The 22482-nt window shown below is 40.0% G+C and overlaps 1 protein-coding gene across 9 annotated transcripts in view; it reads left to right on the forward strand.

The window, feature by feature from the left end:
• astn1 (astrotactin 1) overlaps positions 1 to 22482 on the forward strand; it is a 380707-nt gene that overhangs the window by 83891 nt on the left and 274334 nt on the right. For 5 of the 9 annotated variants that reach the window (XM_056392105.1, XM_056392106.1, XM_056392110.1 and 2 more), the window contains exons 3-5: positions 532 to 782; positions 973 to 1115; positions 6626 to 6775. In XM_056392105.1, the coding sequence (XP_056248080.1) occupies positions 532 to 782; positions 973 to 1115; positions 6626 to 6775 (544 nt within the window). Of the gene's footprint in view, positions 1 to 531; positions 783 to 972; positions 1116 to 6625; positions 6776 to 7671; positions 7696 to 22482 lie in introns of all 9 variants that reach the window. The other 4 variants (XM_056392103.1, XM_056392104.1, XM_056392108.1 and 1 more) reach the window with 1 other exon arrangement.

The raw sequence follows: 22482 nt of genomic DNA on the forward strand, positions 1-22482 counted from the left end.
GCAGCTACATTCAATAGTTATTATACAGGTGTGAAAAAACAAATAACAATATTTCCCAAAATCATCAAATTATTCCTTCAAAAAGTTAAGACTGGTTTAGCATTGATACTTATATGTTCAGTGGGTATCCAGTCTGTTTAAAGAGAACTAATCCCTGAATATAAGTAGTGTGTTATAGCTGTTGACCTTTGCACACATTCCACATGGCTTTAAATCACGAACACTTCAGCAGCCATGTTCTGAACTTCCCTGTCCTTTGTTTCAAGGTGAAACGTTTGCACAGCGGCATGAGAGCGACTGTCGTTTAGAAACACTGTATGTGTTATTCTCTAAATTGCATCGGCAATGTTTTTCAGATTGTACTGTTGGCATCGTGACTGTGACTTTGATCCGTATTCTACTTGGCAAGAGTCTCGGACTCTGTTCTCTCCTTTGACTCTCTCTCTCTCTCTCTCTCTCTCTCTCTGCTTTTTTCTCCTCTCCCTTTTTTTTTTCTGTCTCCGCTCCAAATGCCGCCCTCTTCCCCCTCAGGGCGGGATGATCGCCCTTCTGCTGTCCATCCTCTGCCTGGTCCTGATCCTCTACACCCGCAGGCGCTGGTGTAAACGCCGCCGCATCCCTCAGCCCCAGAAGAGCGCCAGCGCCGAGGCGGCTAATGAGATCCACTACATCCCCTCAGTGCTGATGGGAGGCCAGGCCCGGGAGAGCCTGAGGAACTCCCGGGGTCAGGGGCCGAACTCCAGTGGCACCCTCAGCATCCGGGAGACCCCGATTCTGGATGGGTACAGGCGGGGTTTGGGTGGATGGTGGATGAATGAAATCTGAAAAAATGAGCGCATGAATTATCTGAAAGTGACCAGATTATATATAAAAAATGACATTTTACATTGGTGCGACTTGTTGACTGATATTTATTCTAATGCAGGTAAGTCAGAATAACATGACACTAATTGATATCTGCCTCATCCCCAGGTATGAGTACGACATTACTGACCTACGTCACCATCTGCAGAGGGAATGTATGAACGGCGGCGAGGAGTTTGCCAGCCAAGTCACCCGTACCCTGGACTCCCTCCAGGGCTGTAATGACAAGAATAATATGGACCTCGCACCTGGTAAGTTGACAGATGCACAAACAGCAAGGTCAGAAGAGACAGAGTATAAAACAAAACAAAATAAAAAGCAGCCTTAAAGCTTCACTAAACAATATTATTTAAATTAACGGCGATTCAAATAGACTGCATTATGACCAGAGCGAGCTCCGGCCTGTGGCTACACATCCCCGCACGCAGCAGGGTGCGATGCGTTCAGTGTTGTGACACATTCCTCCCATAACCATCATTAAAATTTTCTGCGACTTTCTCCACAGAAGCTCTAATTGACTAACGGTCTTACACGTCCCAGACCTTGAAATGTGCCGCTGTTACAAGATAATGGTTATTTGCTTCACCTGTGAGCGTTAGCAATGTTTTGGCTCATTGGTGTAGATGTAATGTGAAAGGGGTCGCTTGCAGTGAGAGCATGTACAGAATTACTCATCACTCGCTATGTAGGTTTTTTTAAATTTATTTTATATAGAACATTTCCTGTGTTGTTCAGTCTCACCTCTTTGTAACCTGAATTCCAGCAGCAGCAGGCAGCAGTGTTGAGTTAAAAAACATCTCAGATAAATCCACTATGTAGTACTTGCACTTCTAAACGGCAGACAAAGTAGAAGAAGAAGACGCTTGAGAGCAGATTCAGCAGTGAAAGCCAGATATTTTATACCAAACCTTCATACTTGCATTCATCAGGTGGCCACACAACACAACTTCAAATGACCGCTAATGTTGCTCTGTGTCTGTTCGGCAACAGTTTGCTGAGGCAATATGTGATATGAACTAACGTCTGTCAGAGGGTTGTGTGTTTACGTCTGTCCCCATGTGGCCGTAATAATCAAGCTTTAGTGCTAAAAAGCTAATGATGAGTTTTGGTTATTTCCAGCACCTGCTGCTTGTTGTCATGATGGTTACATCTCTCTGCGACGTCTTGTTCAGAGAGTAGACGACCTGATTAACACATGAGGAAATCTTTTACATTAAACTCCTAAAGTCTTTAATCCATATTCTTTATGTTAAAGTTCACATGAAGCAGATGTCAGAGCGCTGTTTGATTCTGGATATGCACGTGTTTGAGTGAAAACACAAAGCTGGGGGAGGGACTCGTCACGGATCGATTGGCGTTTCTGTGTCACCGACACCGGCCACTGTGTTTCTCTCAAGAACGTCTTGATAATCTTCTGATTTCATTGTGAGCTGCACAGATTCAAGGTATTCTGTGCCAGACACAGCAAAGCACCCCCATAACTTAACTGAGCCTCGTCCATGTTTCACAGTGGGGATGATGTTCTTTTCTTTGAAAGCTTCATTTTTTTCCTCTGCGAACAGCGAGCTGATGTGACCAAAAAGCTGCAATTTAGTTTCATCTGTCCAAAGGACATTCCTCCTGAGGCATTGTGGGTTATCCGTGTATTTTAGCAAACTCCAGGCTGTTTTTATGTTTCTACTTTCAGAAGTCGCCCATTTTAGCCCACTGTCATTCAGGAAGTGATGTATGGTGCGACTGGACATTGTTGTACTTTGATTTTTTTTTAGGTCAGCTTGTATCTGTTTTGAAGTTTTCCTTCTTCTATCGTTCAAACTATCCTTCTGTTCAATGTGGAGTCGGTTTTCCTCTTGTGGTCGGCTCCCTGGACAGTAATAATCTTAATAATATCAGCAGCTGTGAAGAACATCAAGCTGCTTAGCATCTACCTTTCTTTGATTTCATCTCTTCAGAAGTTTTCTCTTTTTTTTCCCTCTTGTCCATGCTCAGTTTGGTGCCCACAATGATACCAAACACCATACTAATACTAATAGGAGACAATAATCAGCTTGTGAGGTACCAATAACTTTCCCAGGCCATTTTAGATCTTTGCAGAATAAGCAGGAATTCAGCTCTTTTCATGGCTTCTTTATTTTAATCTTTGCAAAACTAAGACACACAGGTATGATGACAGGATTTTAATTTCAGCACTTTTCAGGAAAGTTGAAAATCATTGTAATTATTAGGTGTAGTGGTACCAACACATTTGGCCACATCATCAATCCGTCTTTTGACTCGTTTTTAATGTGCGAATTAAAAATGCGCATGAAAGCTAGACGTGCGATTTACGTTATTATCATAATATATAATGAATAATTATGTTGTTATATTTAATTTTGTGTTTTTTTCATGATATATAATTATATTTTTGTACTTATTATTATTTATTTGTCACATGCCACATGAAAAATATTGCATATGGTGAGAAATATCGTGATATTCGATATTATCAAATATCAGCCCAAGCCTCTAATAAAAACAGCTGGATGGAAACACATGTAGTACCTGTTTGATATATCAGACAAATATCAGTTCACTTGCATGTTCAAGTGATGAGCTCATGCACCCACTTTATAAGGTGATAATGTGTCAAGGTTGTGTCAACATTGTTTTGTTGCCCTCAAGTGGCTGAAAAAGCTATTTGTACAAAATCTTTTTACCACAATAACACTTTAAGATAATATAGTTTTTTTTCATTATAACCATCTACACATTATCAACCTCAGATATGAGCATAAAGTATGTTTAGTTAATGTGCTTATAGCATACAATGTGTTTATATAGGTTGGGGATATAGGAGTGTTAAGTGCTTCTTCTACTGTCAACTCTGCTGTGTGGTTGAAGCTTTCACTTATCTTAGTTATAGCTTTATGTTTTTTCCCCTCCTCTGCAGCCATACAATTTTTTAATAAAAATAGAGTAACAAGACAGTATGTCAAAAAGGTTACATTTGTCAGCACTGGGGTGGGTATGAGGATATAAGATTAATTATTTTCCAAGCAGGAAACTGTATAATTACATTAACGCAAATGCAATAATTGAAATAATCAGCATGAAACTGAAGAAAACTAATTGGATTTTTAATTAAATACCTTAACATGTTTTATTTTTTCATATAGGAGGGATGTTATCACCTAAGTGAATGTAAACCCAGTGACAGATGACTAAAATGTGAGTTTCACAAACATGAGAGCAGGGACAGAAAAGACAAATGAGGTAATTGTTCATCTGTTTTCATAATGCAAGACACTACATCGGATGTAAATATGAAAACTGCAGGTATTCGTTAGACGGGTTTATTCCTCACACTTTGAATAATCAAAAGGTTTCCATCCTGCCAAGAACTTGTTTTGGAGACTATATTTTTCATGATCAGTGGATGTTTGAGTTGAGCACCACTCCCATGAGAATTAGTCTATGAAGTGGAGTAGTTTTGATGCAGGTATACCTTCAGAATTTCAATTAGCAGCAGATTCAGTGCTCTGATTCATCAAGAGATTGGATCTTTTTATAAGAACAGCGTGTGTGAGCTCTCTCACCGTAACCAAACAGCCCCACCCCAGAAGTGATGGAGGGAGAGTAATCCTGCGGCATTATGCATTTAAGATGGTTAATGCGATGGACTAAAGAAATAGACGATGCAGGGAATGCCACGCATGGAATATTGAACAACTGGAGATCTCACTTAGAAAATGGCATCAGGGGGGTGGGGTGGGGTGGGGTGGGGTGGGGTGGGGTGGGGTTGGGGCGCCTCGGTGACTCACCTGGTTGATCGCATGCCACATGGGCTCGGTCCTGGACGCAGCGGCCATGTGTTCAAGTCCAACCTGCGGAACCTTTGCTGCATGTCATCCCCTCTCTCTCCTTGATTTTTCCTGTCTATCTTTCACTGTATTTAGAATAAAGGCGAAAATGAAATATCTAAGTAATAGGTAAAAAAAAGAATATTGATATGTCACTATTAACTCATGCCCATTTTCATAAGTTAAATTTGTATTGCTTCAAAAAAAGTGTAGTCGTGCATTGTACCTGGTGGAATGGCTACAATGTTGCATCAAATCTCTTTTTAAATGTTGCAAAATACAGTCAACACCATAAATATTTGGACAGTTAAAAATTTTTTTATCTTAAAGGTCCCATATTTTCCACCCCTGCTGTATTTTATTTGAATGACAAGATATATTTGTGGTTTCAAGAACCAAAAGAAGAGAGGAGGCTCCGAGCCTCTCCTCTGATTGGCTGACTGTTTTCTGAGTGATCTAATAAAAATATATCAGATTTCAGGTAAAAAACTCAGAGAAACCAAATTCTGCAAGGTTTGGATGGTGGGTCCAGGTGGGCGGGGCTTGGTGACTGCTTTGTTGTGACATCACAAAGTTCCAGAAGTCCTGACGGCTGGTTTTAAGGCTCAGTTTCTGAATACAGGCTGTGTGCATTTCTCTGTGGATTGAGGCTTTGATACTTTCACAGTATTATTATAGAACCTAGACCTGATCTATAATCAAAAAAGACATGGAAATCTTACTTTATACAATATGGCACCTTTAAGTCTCTGTGCCTCAGCACATTCAGTTTGAAATGAGATGGATCCCACCTCAAAGTGCCAAGTCTATTTGAATAGTTTTACATCAATATAGAAAGAACTGTGTGGGAGACATATTTGGCACATGATGCCTGAAGTTTAGGGCAAAAGTTATTGGACACACGCCTGCTAAATGTTATTTGAGGAGCTGTGAGTTGTTTCAGTGTCAGTTCATGTGCAAAGGAGCTCAGATTTGATTGAGAGCTGCCATTTAGATTGAGCTGGAGTTGTCTTTCTATGAGAGGAGCAAAATCTATAGGTAGATAGTCGGTTTGACAAAATCAGCAATAGAACTGTAGGATTGTTAAAGTTTGCTTTGTTAGCATGCTAAAGTTGCTAATTAGCATTAAACACAAAGTACAGCTGAGGCTGATTACAATCACTGTATGTAATTACCAAAGTGATTACGATTCATCCTGAGGAAAACATGAATGTGTGTATCAAATCACATGCAAATCCCCCCAATCTGACTCGGAGCCATGGATGTAAACCTCACGGTGGCAGCACAGGAAAAGTCAGGGTATCATCAAAAACACATTAAGATTCATCCTCTGGGGATCATGGATATCTGAACCAAATGTCACAGCAGTTTATCAAGTAAGTGACGAGACATTTTACTAGAAGCCAAGAGTGTCAGCCTGATGGTGACGGTGGAGGGAAAAGTCAGGGTGTCAACAAGGTCAACAGGATTCATTCTATAGGGACCATTATTCAACTTCATCAAATAGTGGACTGACCAATCAGCTGACAGACATTGCCATCCCCCCTTTTTTTTATTGTTACTGGGGAACTTCATCTCTTCATATCTACCAAAGCCGACGATTTCATCCTCTGAGACTTAAATGCTTTCTGTATATTCCCTTAATGAGTTTTAATTTCATGCCAGCTTTTCTCACTCTTTAATTTTGGCTGTCTGACTCCACTGGTTAACAACATGCTGGATTACTTTACTGTATGTTTGCTACATTGAGGTTTTAAAACCAAGAACAAGAACAACGTATTATTTGACAAGTGGCTGCTTTTTCAATTTTGAGAGAAAGACCTTTAGATTGTGCCTCTCCTCCTCCTCCTTCTGCTATTCTTTTTTTTGTTTTTTTGCTTTCATTTCCTCGTTTGTAATTACATCCCACTTCTCCACAGTGAGTGACAACACCAAGCTGGCCCTGATGAACAAATACAAGGACAACATCATCGCCACAAGTCCCATCGACAGCAACCACCAGCAGAACACGCTGCTTCCACACAACACGTCCACCAGCCAACGCAAACGCCTCTCCAGCAACACCCGCGGTGAGTCAATCTCTCCCATAGATTTACCCTTTGACAGAGAATGGAAGAAAATAGACCACATTTAAAAACCAGCACTCCATGGGCCTACCCTTTTACCAGCAGCAACAAGCAGCGCCTTGTGTGGTTAAATTGTTTTATTTTATTTTTTTACATCCAAATGCTGTGAGTGTCAGGTAAAAGCCTTGTTTCACTGGGTGATCAGAAACACAGCTCTAAATGAATGCTAACGCCGCTCCGTAACCGTTTGATGTGCAAATAAGCAGCTGTTTGCTAACAAGTTCCTTATATCAACTTAAAAGGAGATGATATGTCAGTGTCGTGTGCACGACTTGTTCATCAACAACATCATCACTGATCTCCACTAGATTCAAGTAGTTTTTTTCTTTTTAAAGTTTGGAGCTAACAGATGACATCAGCTCTGCAACGGGTTTAATGCCCAGTGGTAGTCTGTTCCAAACTGGCTGTTAGGCTGTTGAAATTAAAATCATCCAGACACATATTGCACCACTTAAATTTCAGTGCTGATAAAAAAAAGAAAAAAAGAATCCATGCCCCTGGAGGACGATAAAAAGCACATAAAATTTAAAAAAAAAGATTATTTTTGATTATTAGAATTTGAATTTGAATTCCAGTATTAGGTGCAAAGGGCTGTTGCCCCATAGACACCCTTATTTCTAATTCATACCACATCTTTGGTCAGAACCTTATAGATTCTACTCAGAGGCCATGTCACACTCAAACATGCATTTTTGCTGTGAAAATGTTTTCTTTTTTGTTTTTTTTTCTTCAATAAAAATGCACCATGAAGTGGAGTTATTAGGTGTTCATCCGGCAGCAGCGTTGATCAATGCCCAGCTGCACGTTATGTTTTATCTCCACATGTTTATCTCTCACAGCTCTGCAGCCTGCGAGAAGTCACGGTGAGTCACATGAATGCCACCACACAGGTTTAATCTTTTACACTGTTATGAATGCCATTTTGGAAAAATTCCCAAGGACCCCCGAGACATTTTTCAAACTCGTTGGAGAGAAGCTATCAATGATACAGTAAAGAACACAAAGCTATGTCAGAAAAGATCTATGCAGCACACTGAGGATAAACCCAGTGTGACCGTGCGTATTATCCCGAGAGACGAATGCCCTTTGATCAGAAAACAAATAAAAACACTTAGCGCGAATGTGGCGTGAATGTGAAACCTCAAACCTGCACATCTCTTTTGTTTTCTTTCCTCAATAATCATATTCATCAGTCAATCAACCCATCCGATGTACTTTTCGTTCTTGTTGCATTCATATGTACTCCCCGCCGTCATCATCACAAACTCCCATCTCCCCCTCGTGCTCCTCCTTCTGCCTTCCTGCCCGAGCTGTGACAGTGTAGGAGTCGAGCAGGAGACTGGGGATCAAAGGAAATGAAGAGAAAAAAGAGGGTACTGTTCATGAAATGGGAGAGACACCGTCCCATTATGATAAACAAGAGAAAAGAAAAAAAAAGAAGGCGACTACATTTTCAAAATGTCATTTTGAAAATTTTTGTTGACCCCAGACCGTTCACTTTCCTCCACACTTGGCTGCATGAGTGCTTTATTTTCAGCCCAATTAAAAACAGTTTGGTGGTGTTAAACTTCGGAAATAAACTTCTTTCCTAACACAAAAAAGAAAAAGAGGGAGAGAACACAGTGCATAGCAATTCAATTCAGAGGTTTTCTCCAGACTGTCAGGAAGGATTGTTATTTTGAAACTGTTCACAATCAGTGTATCAGCTGTACATTTTACTTTATTTTATTTATTTGTTCTCCCGTTCATTCCTTTTCAATCCGTTTCATTAATCATTGGTAGAAACCCAACATGATTCTTGGAACATTCTGGTTCCTCGGTGTAAAAGAGCAGAAGCACATTTCTTTTTCCTCATTGTGTTCTTTTCTCTGTGCCTGTCTGGCTCTGACCTTGACTGTTTCACTGCACACCTGCAGCCACCCTGGCTTTCCTGGACGGTGACAGCTCCAACGAGAGAAACAAGAGTAGAGGAAGGCAACATTCACCTAACCCTTTTATCAATAATAGAGGGTGAGAACAAAGAGTGAATGCCCTGAACACCTTACAGAAAGTGGCTCTGGGCACCGTTGGCAGCTCCAAATGGTGGTGTTGGAATATTTAAAACGTCAGTGCCAAGAAATCAGACAGACAACACAGTGATGTTTTCCTTCCCCGTCGGTCTGTGAGGCTTTATACAAAAGTAATAAAAGAGTCAGAAGGTCCAAGGCCGTCATTAGCACTGTGTCAAAAACAAAAAGAGAGAGAAACTGCCTCCTCATTCATTTTAATGAGCTAACTGTGTTGCCACAGCCGGGGTCCTGACACAAAGGGGGGGTTGTCGTCTGGCAGGGGCATCGTGTAACATTCTGCGCTGGTCAATCAAATACATGAAGGTGAAGGGGTTTTTCTAAGAAAAAAATGATTACGGCATTCAGGATACAGATACAGTGAGTATAGATTCCCCAGGTATCACATGGTTGCAACGTTTTACCGCATCTTATAAGGCAAAACTGTATTCTAACCATTTATATGTGAAGATGCTATTAGACACTAAAATCTGTATTATCACACGTTCTTACCTACTTAATATTACATGAGTTTTGTCCATTTCTGTTTAGCTAATCCTTGACAATGACTGGATATGGGGAGTATTCTCTCAGTTTATGCTTCTCTTTACCTTCTTATCTATAAGACCTTGGTTACCCCAGCAACAGAGGATAACAGTAGTCTCTGGATGTCCACTATCAGTCATAACGTTGTCTCAACAGTAACCCATAGTAAGATATAGTGAAGGTCATTATAGCCTGAGCTCTGGGACAATAAGTGAGGCCTGGGAAAACAAGATGAATGCTGGAACACAAACTGAACCAAACTCCAACCACAGAGTGAGAAAGGTGCTCAAGCCAAAGCCAATAGAGGTGCCAGATCAGTAGCTGCTCAGATGGGTTCTTCTTCTTATTCTTTTACTAAGCGTTGCTAATTGGTAAGTCACCACTCAAATGTCAATATCAAACGAAACCCTCTCTCAATCTATCTCAATCTTTTTAAATCCACTTAAAATGGAAAAAAATTCTGCTTGCAGAGCGAAAGTAAAAAAAGTCTATGTGAAACTTTCACGTCGATTTCCACTTTGTTGAACTCTGACACTGTAAATTGTGTCGTTACCCAATAACAGACGATCTCGACAATGCTTATCTTTGAAGGAACCGAGAAGTGACCACGCAAGTGCAAGCTGGTTAGTGCAGACAGCTGTTGTGACTTCCTGTTGCTGACATTCTTACACTGGTTAGCATATGAGTGGCCACAAGCTACAGTAGTTCGCTAACTATCTCTTCCGGTAGTTTGTATGTCATCGAGCTTCCATGTATTTGAGCTAAAATGTTCCAGCGGCACGGTGGTCTGTGGTCTTTGTTCCTCACTCAGCGAGTGTAGTTTTCTATTGATGGTCAATCATTTCACATGAGATGCCATTACAGTTCAAACTTGGCTGAGCATTATTCATAATATTAATTTGTTCATTGACAACATTCAACAGATTCGGTGAATGTACATACATTTTATGTCACCGGCTGGTGAGTTGGGACTCCTGTCTGCAGTAATTTAGAGGGAAAGCAGCTGAATAGGAACATTTCACTCCACACGGACTCTGTCGGAGAGGAAGTTGTTAGAAATTCATAGAAAATTAACATTTAAGTCATGGAAAAGTTAAGTTTCCCCATGTTACCAATTGGTGTGCCTAAAAAAAACCCAGCTCTTCCATCAAATAATGCTAAAGATGCAGTCCGTGTCAGTCGATCAGCAACTTTGCTCTTTGTGCAGATTCTTTGTTCGTTGTTGTCTTCTCCCTCTTGCTCTTGACACTTTGCCTGCGTCTCTTTCTCTGATTGTGTCTCTGAGAGTTTGTCCATGTCCTTGATCTGCTTTGTTGTCTCGGAGCCGTCCGACCCTCTGACACCGCAGCTCCACGCTCAGAGAAAGAAAGGGAAGATGTCCACCACCCAATTAATTTAGTAACACTTTGTTTATTTCGACTGCTAGAATACAGAACATGAGGGCAGATAGCTGGAAAATATCCCTGTGCATTGATTGTAATTATATATTATCTTGCTGCCTCAGTTGTATCAGCTCGGTGTGTGAAAATAGAAGGATTCGCTTCCTAATGTATGCAACACACACACACACACACACACACACACACACACACAACTTTTTAAATTTCAGTGCTTCCAGGTACAGGACGGTCCTCTCCAGACCGAGCTGCATAGGAATGAGGCTTTCTAAGCAGGCAATTAGATCTGCTTCATGCAGTTTTAAGTCGCTGTTGTTGGCGTTTCCAGTCGACTATTTTCATCTTTGTCATAAAATATGCACAAACAGAAGTATTGTGGTCCTCAGTGGACAGCTCCTGTGCATGTGCGAGGCGGCCGTTATTGGTAGGTAAGGTAATGACTCCTTTCTCCTTTTTTTTTTTTTTTGCTGAAGATGCCCAAGTGCCTCTGTTCACTCCATATGTCAGCACATTGAATGGACTCCAGAGTTACTTCAAAAAGCAACTCAAAGTACCAAAGATGCCAAATGGGAGGAAGCGACGTCTGAGGGAGTGACTGTGGCCCCAGGCCTGCGGGCCCCATCACTATTTTATGATTATTATTGCTGAGCGGGTGCATGATTTATTCCTAATTAGTTGTGGGCCGTACAATACAAAGTTAACGATGTCTAAAGGAGTGGATAAGGTTAATAATGCAATGGTGGAATAACTGTGTGAATGGTGAAGACAACACAAATGTAGGAAATTAGCTCAGTTATGAATTTATGGTGTATTAATATCAATACATAAATATTCATGGATTTATAGAGTCAGGTGTAATAACACTAACAAGAAGCCTGTCAAGAGGAGTTTCTTCTGTAGAAATGATTTTCTTTTTGGGGAGAAAACAACTGTAACTGAGCAAAAAAAATGTGTACGCACAAACACACATTTATCCTGCTGAACAAAATGAGATCAATAACTATATTTGTTTCTTTAACAGGTGTTGACATATCTATAAAATATGAAATGCAACCTAACTGGATTAAATTGTGACATTAAAGTGGGAATAATTTGATATTACATAAATTCAAATATGTTAAAAAGATATCAAAGAAAGAAAGAAAAGAAAGTTGGATCTAAAAATTCTTTGTTCCAGAGAGAGGAGGAAGGTAGAGAGAGTGTGTGTGTGTGTGTGTGTGTGTGTGTGTGTGTGTGTGTGTGTGTGTGTGTGTGTGTGTGTGTGTGTGTGTGTGTGTGTGTGTGTGTGTGTGTGTGTGTGTGTGTGTCTCTACATCACACATGCAGCTTATGATTGCAGCTCCATTACTGGGTCTGTTCTCCTGCCACTGTTGCCAAATGTCTTTAATGTCAGATTTTCCAGCCGCCCGCTGGTCAGCCATGTTTTGCCCGACACCAGTTCTCATGTCTGCTTCCTCTCAGTCTGTGATCCATGGCCCTTTGAGACATAAATTCTGTCCCATTAGTTCACAGTGGGGCCCGTTTGGTCACACCCTCCAAATGGTTTCAGGGTCATGTATTGTAAAACACCGTCCTGATAAGAGACGCCCCGGGAAGCCCGGTGTGAACTGGGATCTTTCTGATCAAAGGCCCTGATGGATTTGCTTTAATAGAGGGAGGAAGTGGTTGTCTGGCTTTTTTGTTCTGTCTGTCAGTTTGATCTCAGATAAAGATAGGGGGGGGGGGGGATTATCAATTCAATGAAAATGTAAGTGGTTTTTTGGAGGTGTCTGCTAATGAGATAAAAATGAAATGAATCCACAGAAGAGTTGGAGTGATTTTAACATTACCTTTGGCTGGTCAGTGCTTTTAATCCTGTCCAGAGCTCAGTAATATTTACAGCCACAATTACCCGCTGTTTTTCACTGGTGCTCCTGTAATTTAAGTCCCGTCCCGACTGATATCTTTGTATTTTAAAGTGGATCTCTGAGGTTGTTTCTGCAAGCGGAGCCGCTTCCTTCAGGCTGAAAATGAAGGTCAAAAAGGTTTCTGCTGGTCTGATAGATGGAAACATGCTAACACCAACATATAGGCCTATTTGAAAACAAATATGACAACAGAAAAGCAACACCCCGGAAAGCAGTGGTTGACAAATGGCCCACCAGCAATAATATCTGGCCCATCAAACTATGTTGATAATCTGATTTTTTTATTTTTTATTATAATCTATATAATGTCCAAAAAGAGAATCTCCCTCCACCTGAAGATGTTCATTATTCTTTTATCCGTGTTGTGAGTGACTGACAGACACAGACACACACTGCTCACACTGCAGTCAGTTGGACAGCGCCTGGTGCTGAAATTGATCGCCGCTGTGGAAGCAGCAGTTTCCCACAGAGTCACTGCCTCTTAGTGCTTTTGCCTACAAAATAAAAGCACAAGAAAGTTATTGTCATCTTTTATTCTGAAAAGTTCTGACTGGAAAATCAAACATCTGAATTGGCAGACATACAATATGTGATATGAAAAAAAAATAAAAACCAGTTCAGGAAAACAGTTAAATATATATGTGACTGTTGAAGCTTGAAGACACGGGGAGCTGCTGAGTGGAAGGTGTGCCATGTGTATGTTAAAGCATTGTTGTCTCTGTCTCTAGCCCCTCTCGTTACAACAGTCAAAGCCCTAGTTTAAAAAAAGTGTCGCGTCACATATTGCACTGTAGAATCTTTCCAAACAAAGAGCGGCGGGAGCTGCCAAGTCTTTGTTCTAAGCTCGATGGCGACTCGCACATCTGAAAACAAAGTTTTGATTTTTGATTTAAATCTCTTGCTCCTCAGATATTCAACAGTGTCTTTAAACCTCAGATGAACTGTTGTAGCCTTGACTGCTGAAGGAAATCTATGATTCATTTTTATTCATTATAATATCCAAACGCATTATAATTACAGTCATTATTTGCACTGATTATTAAACGCTCCAAGTTGAAGATCTTTTTGTGGGATGGTAAGTGTCATGGAGAAGAAAAAACACAAACATACAAAAGCAACATAAATCTGTGTACATTAATTAATAATCTGTTTGCACAAATGACTATATGCATGCTCTTGAATTCCTTAAACCATGTGCATGCATATAACATTTATTATAAACACTTAAAACATATGTGTGAGGGATTCAAGAATAACAGTGTTACTGAAAATCCTCTAAGTAGATCCACGTATCTCAGTCCAAAACCCAAACAAAGCTACATTAAATCCAAGCAACACATTTAGATTAGGTGTAACATGGCAACTGTCACTATGTATTTTGCATGGCATTACCACAAACACAACACTAACACTGTATGCCAAGCTACCGCAGCAGCAGAAGCTGCAGTACCCGGTTTGTTATGGCTGCTGTGATTTGGTGCTGAGGTTTGTAAATTCCTTCCAACATGGACGCAATTAATAATTAATTTATGTTCATTTTATCAAGTTATTAGTAATTTTTTTCCGTCATGACACCTGCAACAGTTACCGACAGTTATACATCCTGTTTGTTTATTTAGAAGTCATCTATGCAGAACAGCCATCTGGGTTATCTCTATGCACATAATTCATAGCTTTAGTTTCAGGAAAATTTGAGATTTAAAATTTCGTTTTGTTAATTGATTAGCTCCTTTGATTCTCATTAAAGAAGGAGAAGTTTAAAAATCAGTTGTGCAAAGTAAAATATCAATCTGGCATTTGCAGCATTCTGTAACTAAGCACTAATGGTTCTAATCAATTACTCTGAGGGATAATCAGCAGCTCATTTGCATTTTCACCACAGTTTCTCTCTCCACTCTCTATTGCAGGTAACATGTTCTTTATTGTCCTCATTGGAAGAGAATTTTGTTTTGTGTGAACTGCAAACAGCCTCCTTCAGGATACGTACGCTGAAGTTGATCTTTTAAAGTAAATAAATAAAATAAATAAAAAAATAATGAAAAAAATTTGCAAAAAACTAAAACACTCAGCTTCATTTGTAAGTGACTCCACTTGCTTTGACTTTTGCTGCAGTGACGGTGCAGACACCGGGTTTACTGTTCAGATTCATGTTGCTTCATTAATTAAAGTTGCTATCACTTGTATTTCTGTCGGGAATTGTTCTTTTCTATAGCGTCAGTTCTCGATGTCGGTGTCGTCGTCGTTGCCGTGCAACAGCATGTTTGTTTTTTACGCCCACTTCCTGGTACCATTACCTTCTCTGGCTCAGGTTTTAGCACCCTTCCACATTTATAGAGTTGTGCAGCACTAGACATAATAACATTTTTTTTTTTTTTGGTTTATAAGAGGCACTCGTGCCGTGCTGAGCTGCAGGTGAACTTCCTGCCGTGAATATTTAGAGGGGTCTGTCTTGTTTCCATGGCGGCGTTGAGCCCAGCTCCTTTTTGCCTCGTGAATGCTGACAAACACCTACTTTGTGAGATTTAGTCTCAATTCCTCAGGAGATGTGTGTTCTCCTTCTCACGCCATTTCATTTGAAGTGCCACCTCAGTGAGAAATTTTGAAAGAAACGTACTTGTGTGATGAAATTTAAGCATGACTGTGATCCCTGTGATACAATGGACTCGCCGCTAATTGGAATTTTTTTCAAACTTTTACTTAGTAAACCTTCATAGTTGATGTAACAATGTCATCCTTTGCACTTTTATTTTGTTTGTTGCTTGTTTTGAAATTTCAATTTGACTTGAATCTTCGGCTATAACTGTTATTTCAGTGTATTTCAATGTGTGAAAGGTCAGCTTTCACTCACCTGTAAAGTGAATTTTTGTCTCTCAACTGGCTTGGAAAATACTTTTCTTCTCATGCACCACAGAGGCCTGCCGCTGCACTTTGAACCACTTTAAGTTATTCCAGTGTAGAACTATTGCATTGTGGCGAACAACCTCTTTTATGTTCTCTCCTTTGTGAGACCTGCGCAGCCTCGTCGCTGTCAAGGGCAGCTCCGCTCTATTCAGGTGTTTAGTGAGTGTTGCTTACAGTAAAAGCTTCATTTCCTGTTGTTGTGATCTTGAAAATACCTCTCCAAAATAACTACAATAACCGTAATAATAAGGTGGTTTAGTTGATTTGATCTCATCAGTGGAGTTGATGTTGTTTGGCTCCTATTAGAACTGAGTGCAAACATTAACTGAAAGCCACATTACACAAAAGATAATCCGCAGACCCAGGAACACTGAAATGAATGGCCTGAAAATTACAAACAAGAGTGATTTATTGCAGCAGTCGTCAAATTTTTCTGCAAAACAAAAACAAAAAACTTGTGCCTTTATTTCTACAGTAAAATCACATGATAATTCTACACATAGTTGCTTTAATGTAGGGCTAGGGACGTGATGTCCGTCAGACTCTATAGGATCTCTAGATTTTCATTGTGCTGCTGGGATGATGAATTGATTAAATTGATTGAGAAAAAAAACAACAACGTATCAACAGTAATTCTAATAATTGATTAAGTCATTTATGAAGCCACGAGACTAAGGGGTCGGCTTGTGACTGTACCGTGAACTGACACTAATGGACGTGTTGTCTGACCTTGTCGTAAATCTAAAGTGTTTATAGTCGCTCTGAGTGGCTGCGCCGGCGGGTGGAGGGAAAAGCCCACGACGAGCATCACCAGCAGGTTGACTTTTTAATAAATATCTCTACATCTCAATGTTGTACAGACATTAATGGTTCCATGATGACATATTTGGATGACTCTGATGATCACCTGACTTTTCATTTATTATACTCCACTATTTCATGACCAAATCTGTAAAACTACAGTCCCATCAACCTCAGCTGTACTTTGCATTGGCTAATGATTAGAAAACGTTAGCGTACAATAGAGCAGCTGTGGAGGCATTTGACTAGAAAACAAACACGTGATCTTCATATCAGGGGACCATCTGAGTCAACAGGGGTTCAACAGGAGGCCATTTGTTGTCGGGGGGGCTGGGGGGGGGGTGTCTGCACAAGACTGGCAGAATCATCCAGTAGTTGTTTCAGTCTGGACCAAAGAGGTGGACTGACCGACCGTCTTCTGTAGCTGACCTGTTGTTCTTCTTTCATCATTTGTAATTTTGTAATTTCATTTTTTTGACTGTTGGCTGGACGGAGTCGATGTGAACATGTCGGTCTTCTAGAACTTATTTTTCACTATGTTTTGAGATTCCTGTTGATTAAACAATTTAATGAATAATCAAAAGAAATGTGAGTAGATTTATCAATAATTAACTTCAGCCACTTAGACTTGACAGGATACAGATCACACTAACACAAATGGCACTTAAGGGGCCTAAAAGCTACAAATATTTCCTGAATCGAAGCCATGGCTTTACTTAAAGTCGCACCATTAGGCTTTGTCTTTCTTTAATTACAAACGCTCTCGTATGGATTTGAAAATTGTTCCGAAGGATTTCAGGCACTTACCTAATTGGAGTGGATTCATGTTTCGTCTGCCTGTATGTAGACTACTACACAAAGCTTGCTCCACTTTTATAAATGTTGTTCGTGTCCTGTCATTTATCCCGCCTGCATGTGACAGTTCCTCAACACTGGTTGATTTAATATCCATGTTTGTTGCTCTGACATTTTTGCCTCAGAGTTCTTTAGCTTCCACTTAGTCCGTACTTCACTGGACCTGCTCAGTCTGAGAGACACGGCCTTACGTGATCCGCCCCAAATCATGGCCACCTATTTTGAAGTGTGTATTTCATCATCTCAAAGATATTCAGACAGACTCTCTCTAATCGTAAAAGTCTTACATGCGGACGAGAGCTGTGTTCTTCTTTCGCCAGTGTTTGAAAGACGCATCTGCTCTCCGTGACCCTCAGTAAGGTTTTTAGAATATGGGACCAGTCCTATTTACCACTTATTTTACCACTATTTACAATTTTATTGAGCATTTGAGGCTAAATTGCTTCCAGTAAACCTGGAACCTCTCAACCTCCGTGCTTGATGAGGACACAACATTACCATTTGTTCTCTGTAAAACCAGGGCAGCAGGTTCAGTCCACTATAGCTTTCTGTCCTCTCAAGGCAACATTCACTGAAGTGGATGGCCCTTCAATTAGGAAATGTGGTCTGTGTTGTCGTATGTCATGACAACGACTGGTACATGTTTCCATGTCTGGCTCAGACAGACTAACATGCTGTCAGCATGTTAAATAAATGCCTTTATTCAGGCCTCGTAGCGACGCAGAGCATCTCTGTTAAGTCTCAGACAGACACTGTTGGAATCAAATCCTTTCAAAACAGACAGTGAAAAACTAAATTTATACAAACATAATATACAGTGTGTATCCACACAGCGTACACATACAGTGAACAGCTGGCTGCAGATTTTATGAATAGCTAGTGAATTACTTGTCAAACAAACAAACAAACAAACAAAACAACATATTACATCATCATCTGGATCGTGCTTGAAACTCTAACTAATTACGCTGCTAAAGACTCATTGCATAGGCTAGCTTTTTTTTAGCCATGCTACTGGCATTCCTGTAGTGCAGTGGTTCTGACAGTGAGCCAGCAGTGGGCCAACAAATCATTTGGGAAACGGTACAATTTTGGTGAAAAAATGCAATTATAAAAAAATATATATAAAAAATATTAAAGAAATTATTTTTCAAAACATTAAAAATGTTTAAAAACTCATTTTTTTCCCTATTTTTTTTGTCTTCTCATATTAATTTATTCTTGTTTGCTATCTCAGTGTGATTGCGTGCTAAAAGATTACATCCATGGCAAAAACTGGACTATGACGATGGATAGCTGGTTAGCAACAGGAAGAATTCAAAGGAAAGTCAAGAGACAGAAAACAAGAATAAACAAATTATAAAGGTTGAGCTTCCTACATGTTTCCCCTGATTTCAGCTGCAGAGTTCGGTCCTGAATGTTCCATCGAGCGACTCTGGTGATCTACTGACTTTTCCTCCACCGGCACCCTGAGGTTGACTTCTCTGGTTTCCAGTGAATTGTCTCAACAGTTATTGGAAAGCTTGACATGAAGAAAAGATATTACATTTTTAAAATGGGAATTGCACTGTATATATTGGTATTTAACTGAAGTCTAGTTCTCATTTTTGCAGCTATAAGAGAATATTTCTTTGCTGGAAGAAGGAGCTCCATCTCCCCCAGTTTAGTGCAAAGAGCTTTTATTTGTCTTTGTCATTTCACTGCAGAGTTTTAATAGCGTGTTGAATAATGTTCTGGAAGACTGTGTCCCCTGCCAGTAAACATTTCTAGGGGGGGAAGTGTACAGTGAATGTTGCTTTATTATTAAATCAGTTGTGTGAAATGCTGCTGAGACAATGGTGTCATCAGAAAAGCCGCCCCGCTTGTGAAGTAAAGCAACGCCAACATCTGTGCCGTCAGATAGTCATGGCTGCCAATAATATTTACACTACACATTCGTATCTTCAGCGCATATTGTTTTAAACCCAACAATATGAAGAACTGATGAGGCTGCTGTCATGAAAAAGTCCTTCTCAGTTTGTCACGTTGACATTGCTGCCAACAGTGTTTTCAGTCGCCCATTGTTTCCGAGGGATCTTCTCCAGTTTAATCAAACGCTTTGTCTTGGTTGGGGATTTTTAAAGCTCTTGTCACTGAGCAATGTTAGCATGAATTTTATTTCGATTCACATATATCCCGCTGAGGCGGCAAATCTTTGCAGCTTTGATGGATTTTCCCCCTCACTTTGTGATTCGGATTCCTCTAACACTTGTAAGACAAGCTTCAATACATGCCCTCTAAATATAGCTAAAGCCTCTGCTAAAACACTCTCGTCTGAAATGTATTATGGACATATTGTACTGTAAGAGCAGTTTGTTTATGCAATTGTTTTGCACCCACTATATATCAGTCCTCGTCCTTAAGATCGTAATGTGGCTGTAAACGACAGATCAGTGAGGCTGCGTTCGCTGCTGAAGAGAGGGACATTTACTATCTCACTGAAATGCGAAATGGAAAATCATTGAAGGATATGAATGGGATTATTTCCCCCCAAACAAAGCCATGGATTCTTAGTTCCTTTTTGTTCATACATTTATCCTGCACTCATCCCTGCCTGTGGAATAACACTTTTCATGAATTGCCAAACAAATAAAACACACCCTAAAAAACACAAGAGTCATGTTGGTGTCCTGCAAAAAAAAAAAAACACTGTGTGTGTTCAGCTGTTTATTTAGTCTCCATGTCATCATCCATCTCATGCACCATACGTATCTCATCCATTGTTTTCCATCTATCATTTTGAAATGGATCAACTTTGATACAATGTCACTTATGCAATTTTACCGCCAAACATTACCAAGCAGTAAAACATGAGTTACCGCTTCCCGTTGTCTCTGTCCAGCTGCCAGAGTGTTGTTTTATTTACATTCTGTCTAAAACAGGATCTTATTCATCCTTATTCATCAGGTCTCGTCATTTCTAGACATTTAATCAGACAAAAAAAAATGCTTTTTAAAGAATCTTGAATGATGATCTTGGGCAGTTTTCCATATTCTCATTTTATGCCTTAAATAATGAATAAATTGACAAATAGTCAATAGTTAAATCCAATCCAAGTGACACAACCTAAACAACACGCATTGTCATTGTAGAGTTCATTTGTCTGTGTGTGACGTATGCTGTCGTCAAGGCAACCATAAATGCGCCGTAGAAAAGCGCAATAATACATGTTTTAAACAATAGGACAGTGATTATTGTTGTGGGAACATGTTGAGAGAGGCTGAGAAACATCATGGGATGAACATAATACACTGATCAATTGATGTACAGCGTTCCTATTTCAACTGACCCTGCAATTAAACGTCGTGAACATTCACTTAAAAAAACTCGTTAAATATTTCTCAGTTTTGTTGAAGGGACCAAGAGCTGTTAAATACCAATCATTAGCTTTTTAAATGTAGAGCATTTCATTTGCTCATAATTACTTCGGTATCTCTATATCTATAAGAAATGAAGGATCTGAGTTTCCATGGAAACTCCAGGGACAAGTACCTAGCATTGTGGAACACATGTCATTAATTCACAGAGCCTTGTTATTGATCTGTGACAACAACATTTCAGAGTGTGTGTTATTCTAATCCACTCAGGGACTGAATGTCTTCAGTCCAATAGGCAGAAGTCACAGAGTTACATCACGTCAAACTTACAATAAAACAGCAATTTGAAAGAAAAGTTATTTTTATTATAAGTCAGACGAGACAAGAAGAAGCAACAAGTGAATTTACAAGAGATCTGATTGTTTAGCTCAGATTTCAGCGCTCCTCCACAGTTGAGGGGGGAGTTTTTATCTAATAGGGAACCTATTCAATAGTTCCTGTTTGTTTTTTCTCTGTTGTTCTTTTTCGTTTTGTTTGAAACATAAAACTAGAAACACAGACAGATTGTGAAATGGAGAACACTACATCAAATCTCCATTTGAAATATAAAGGAATAACACACCCCAAACTGAAGACCTAAGGCCTGACACATATTACACAATCATTGCCAGAAAGTGCCACGGAGAAATTCATTTTTATATCACTGCAAAGAAAATATGTGGTGATAGGTGTAGTCGCTGCTTAGCGTCCTATCTCACATCCGGCGAAAAGCAGCACAGAGCACAACACGGAGGTCATCTCCCCGTCCAGCACCCACGCTGTTTCAATGGGAAATGCTCTCGCTCTTACCTGTGCGCCTCTATTTCACTGGACGCATTATCAAGATATTCATGCGCCTGAACAGGCGGATGGAGGGTGGAGGAGAATATGTGAATATGTGGTTGGAAATAAAACTCCCGGCCCTAATTCCATTTGGGGAATGAGACATGGGCTCTGATTGGTTTATTGCTCGTTACACCCAAAACACCCCATGATTAAGAGAGAGACACATTGAAACCCTGTTGAACCATTCACCTGGCGCAGTGAACTTTTTTTTCTTTTGCTGTTAAATTAGCAGAAATAAACTTGGACACGCCCTAAAGACAGCTGCTCCACGACCATGCGCTACGAGCCTTTACACTCTCGGTTTGTACCATCCACTTCTCAAGACTCCAAACAGCTAATATGCTAATAATATGCTAAAAAGCAGCAAACACGATCCAGTAGCAGCCGTACACTAGTATCCCAAAGACCTTCAAGGTTGAACTCTACTTAAAAGCTCAGTGCAAATATGCTTTACCTCCACAGGCACCACTCATTTTTAATCAGTTTTAGTTGTTAAAATTAGCTTATTACGCTGTCTGTAATAATGAGACAAATACTGAAATTTTGTTCAATCATTTGAGCTGGAACCATCCGTTTTCCAACATCAACAATGCTCTATAATCTAAAACTGAAGTCTGGATTTCCTTTCTGCTTCACGGTACTGTGTACACTACATAATGAAGGGCTTCTTCGTTTTCTCGTGCGTCTATTAATAAGAGGAAGGTTTTGAATTCGCTCACATTCACTCATTCAACCTGGTTTTCATTTCGCTTCCATTGTTGATACTTAGACCATCCGCTCTGAAAGGTTTACTCTACAAGGCAAACCTAGCAGGGTTTTTAATAAATAGCTCAAGGCGAGGTGCGATTCGCTCACACTTCATTCCCTCAAGGACTTCTCACTGAAAAGCCACTGAGTTAGAAACTGCATTATGTACAACTCTGCACCCAGGCTTCATTTTTCCTGGGGGGGAGTGAT

The sequence above is a fragment of the Seriola aureovittata genome, chromosome 12 (assembly GCF_021018895.1).
Source record: "Seriola aureovittata isolate HTS-2021-v1 ecotype China chromosome 12, ASM2101889v1, whole genome shotgun sequence".
Taxonomy (NCBI): domain Eukaryota; kingdom Metazoa; phylum Chordata; class Actinopteri; order Carangiformes; family Carangidae; genus Seriola; species Seriola aureovittata.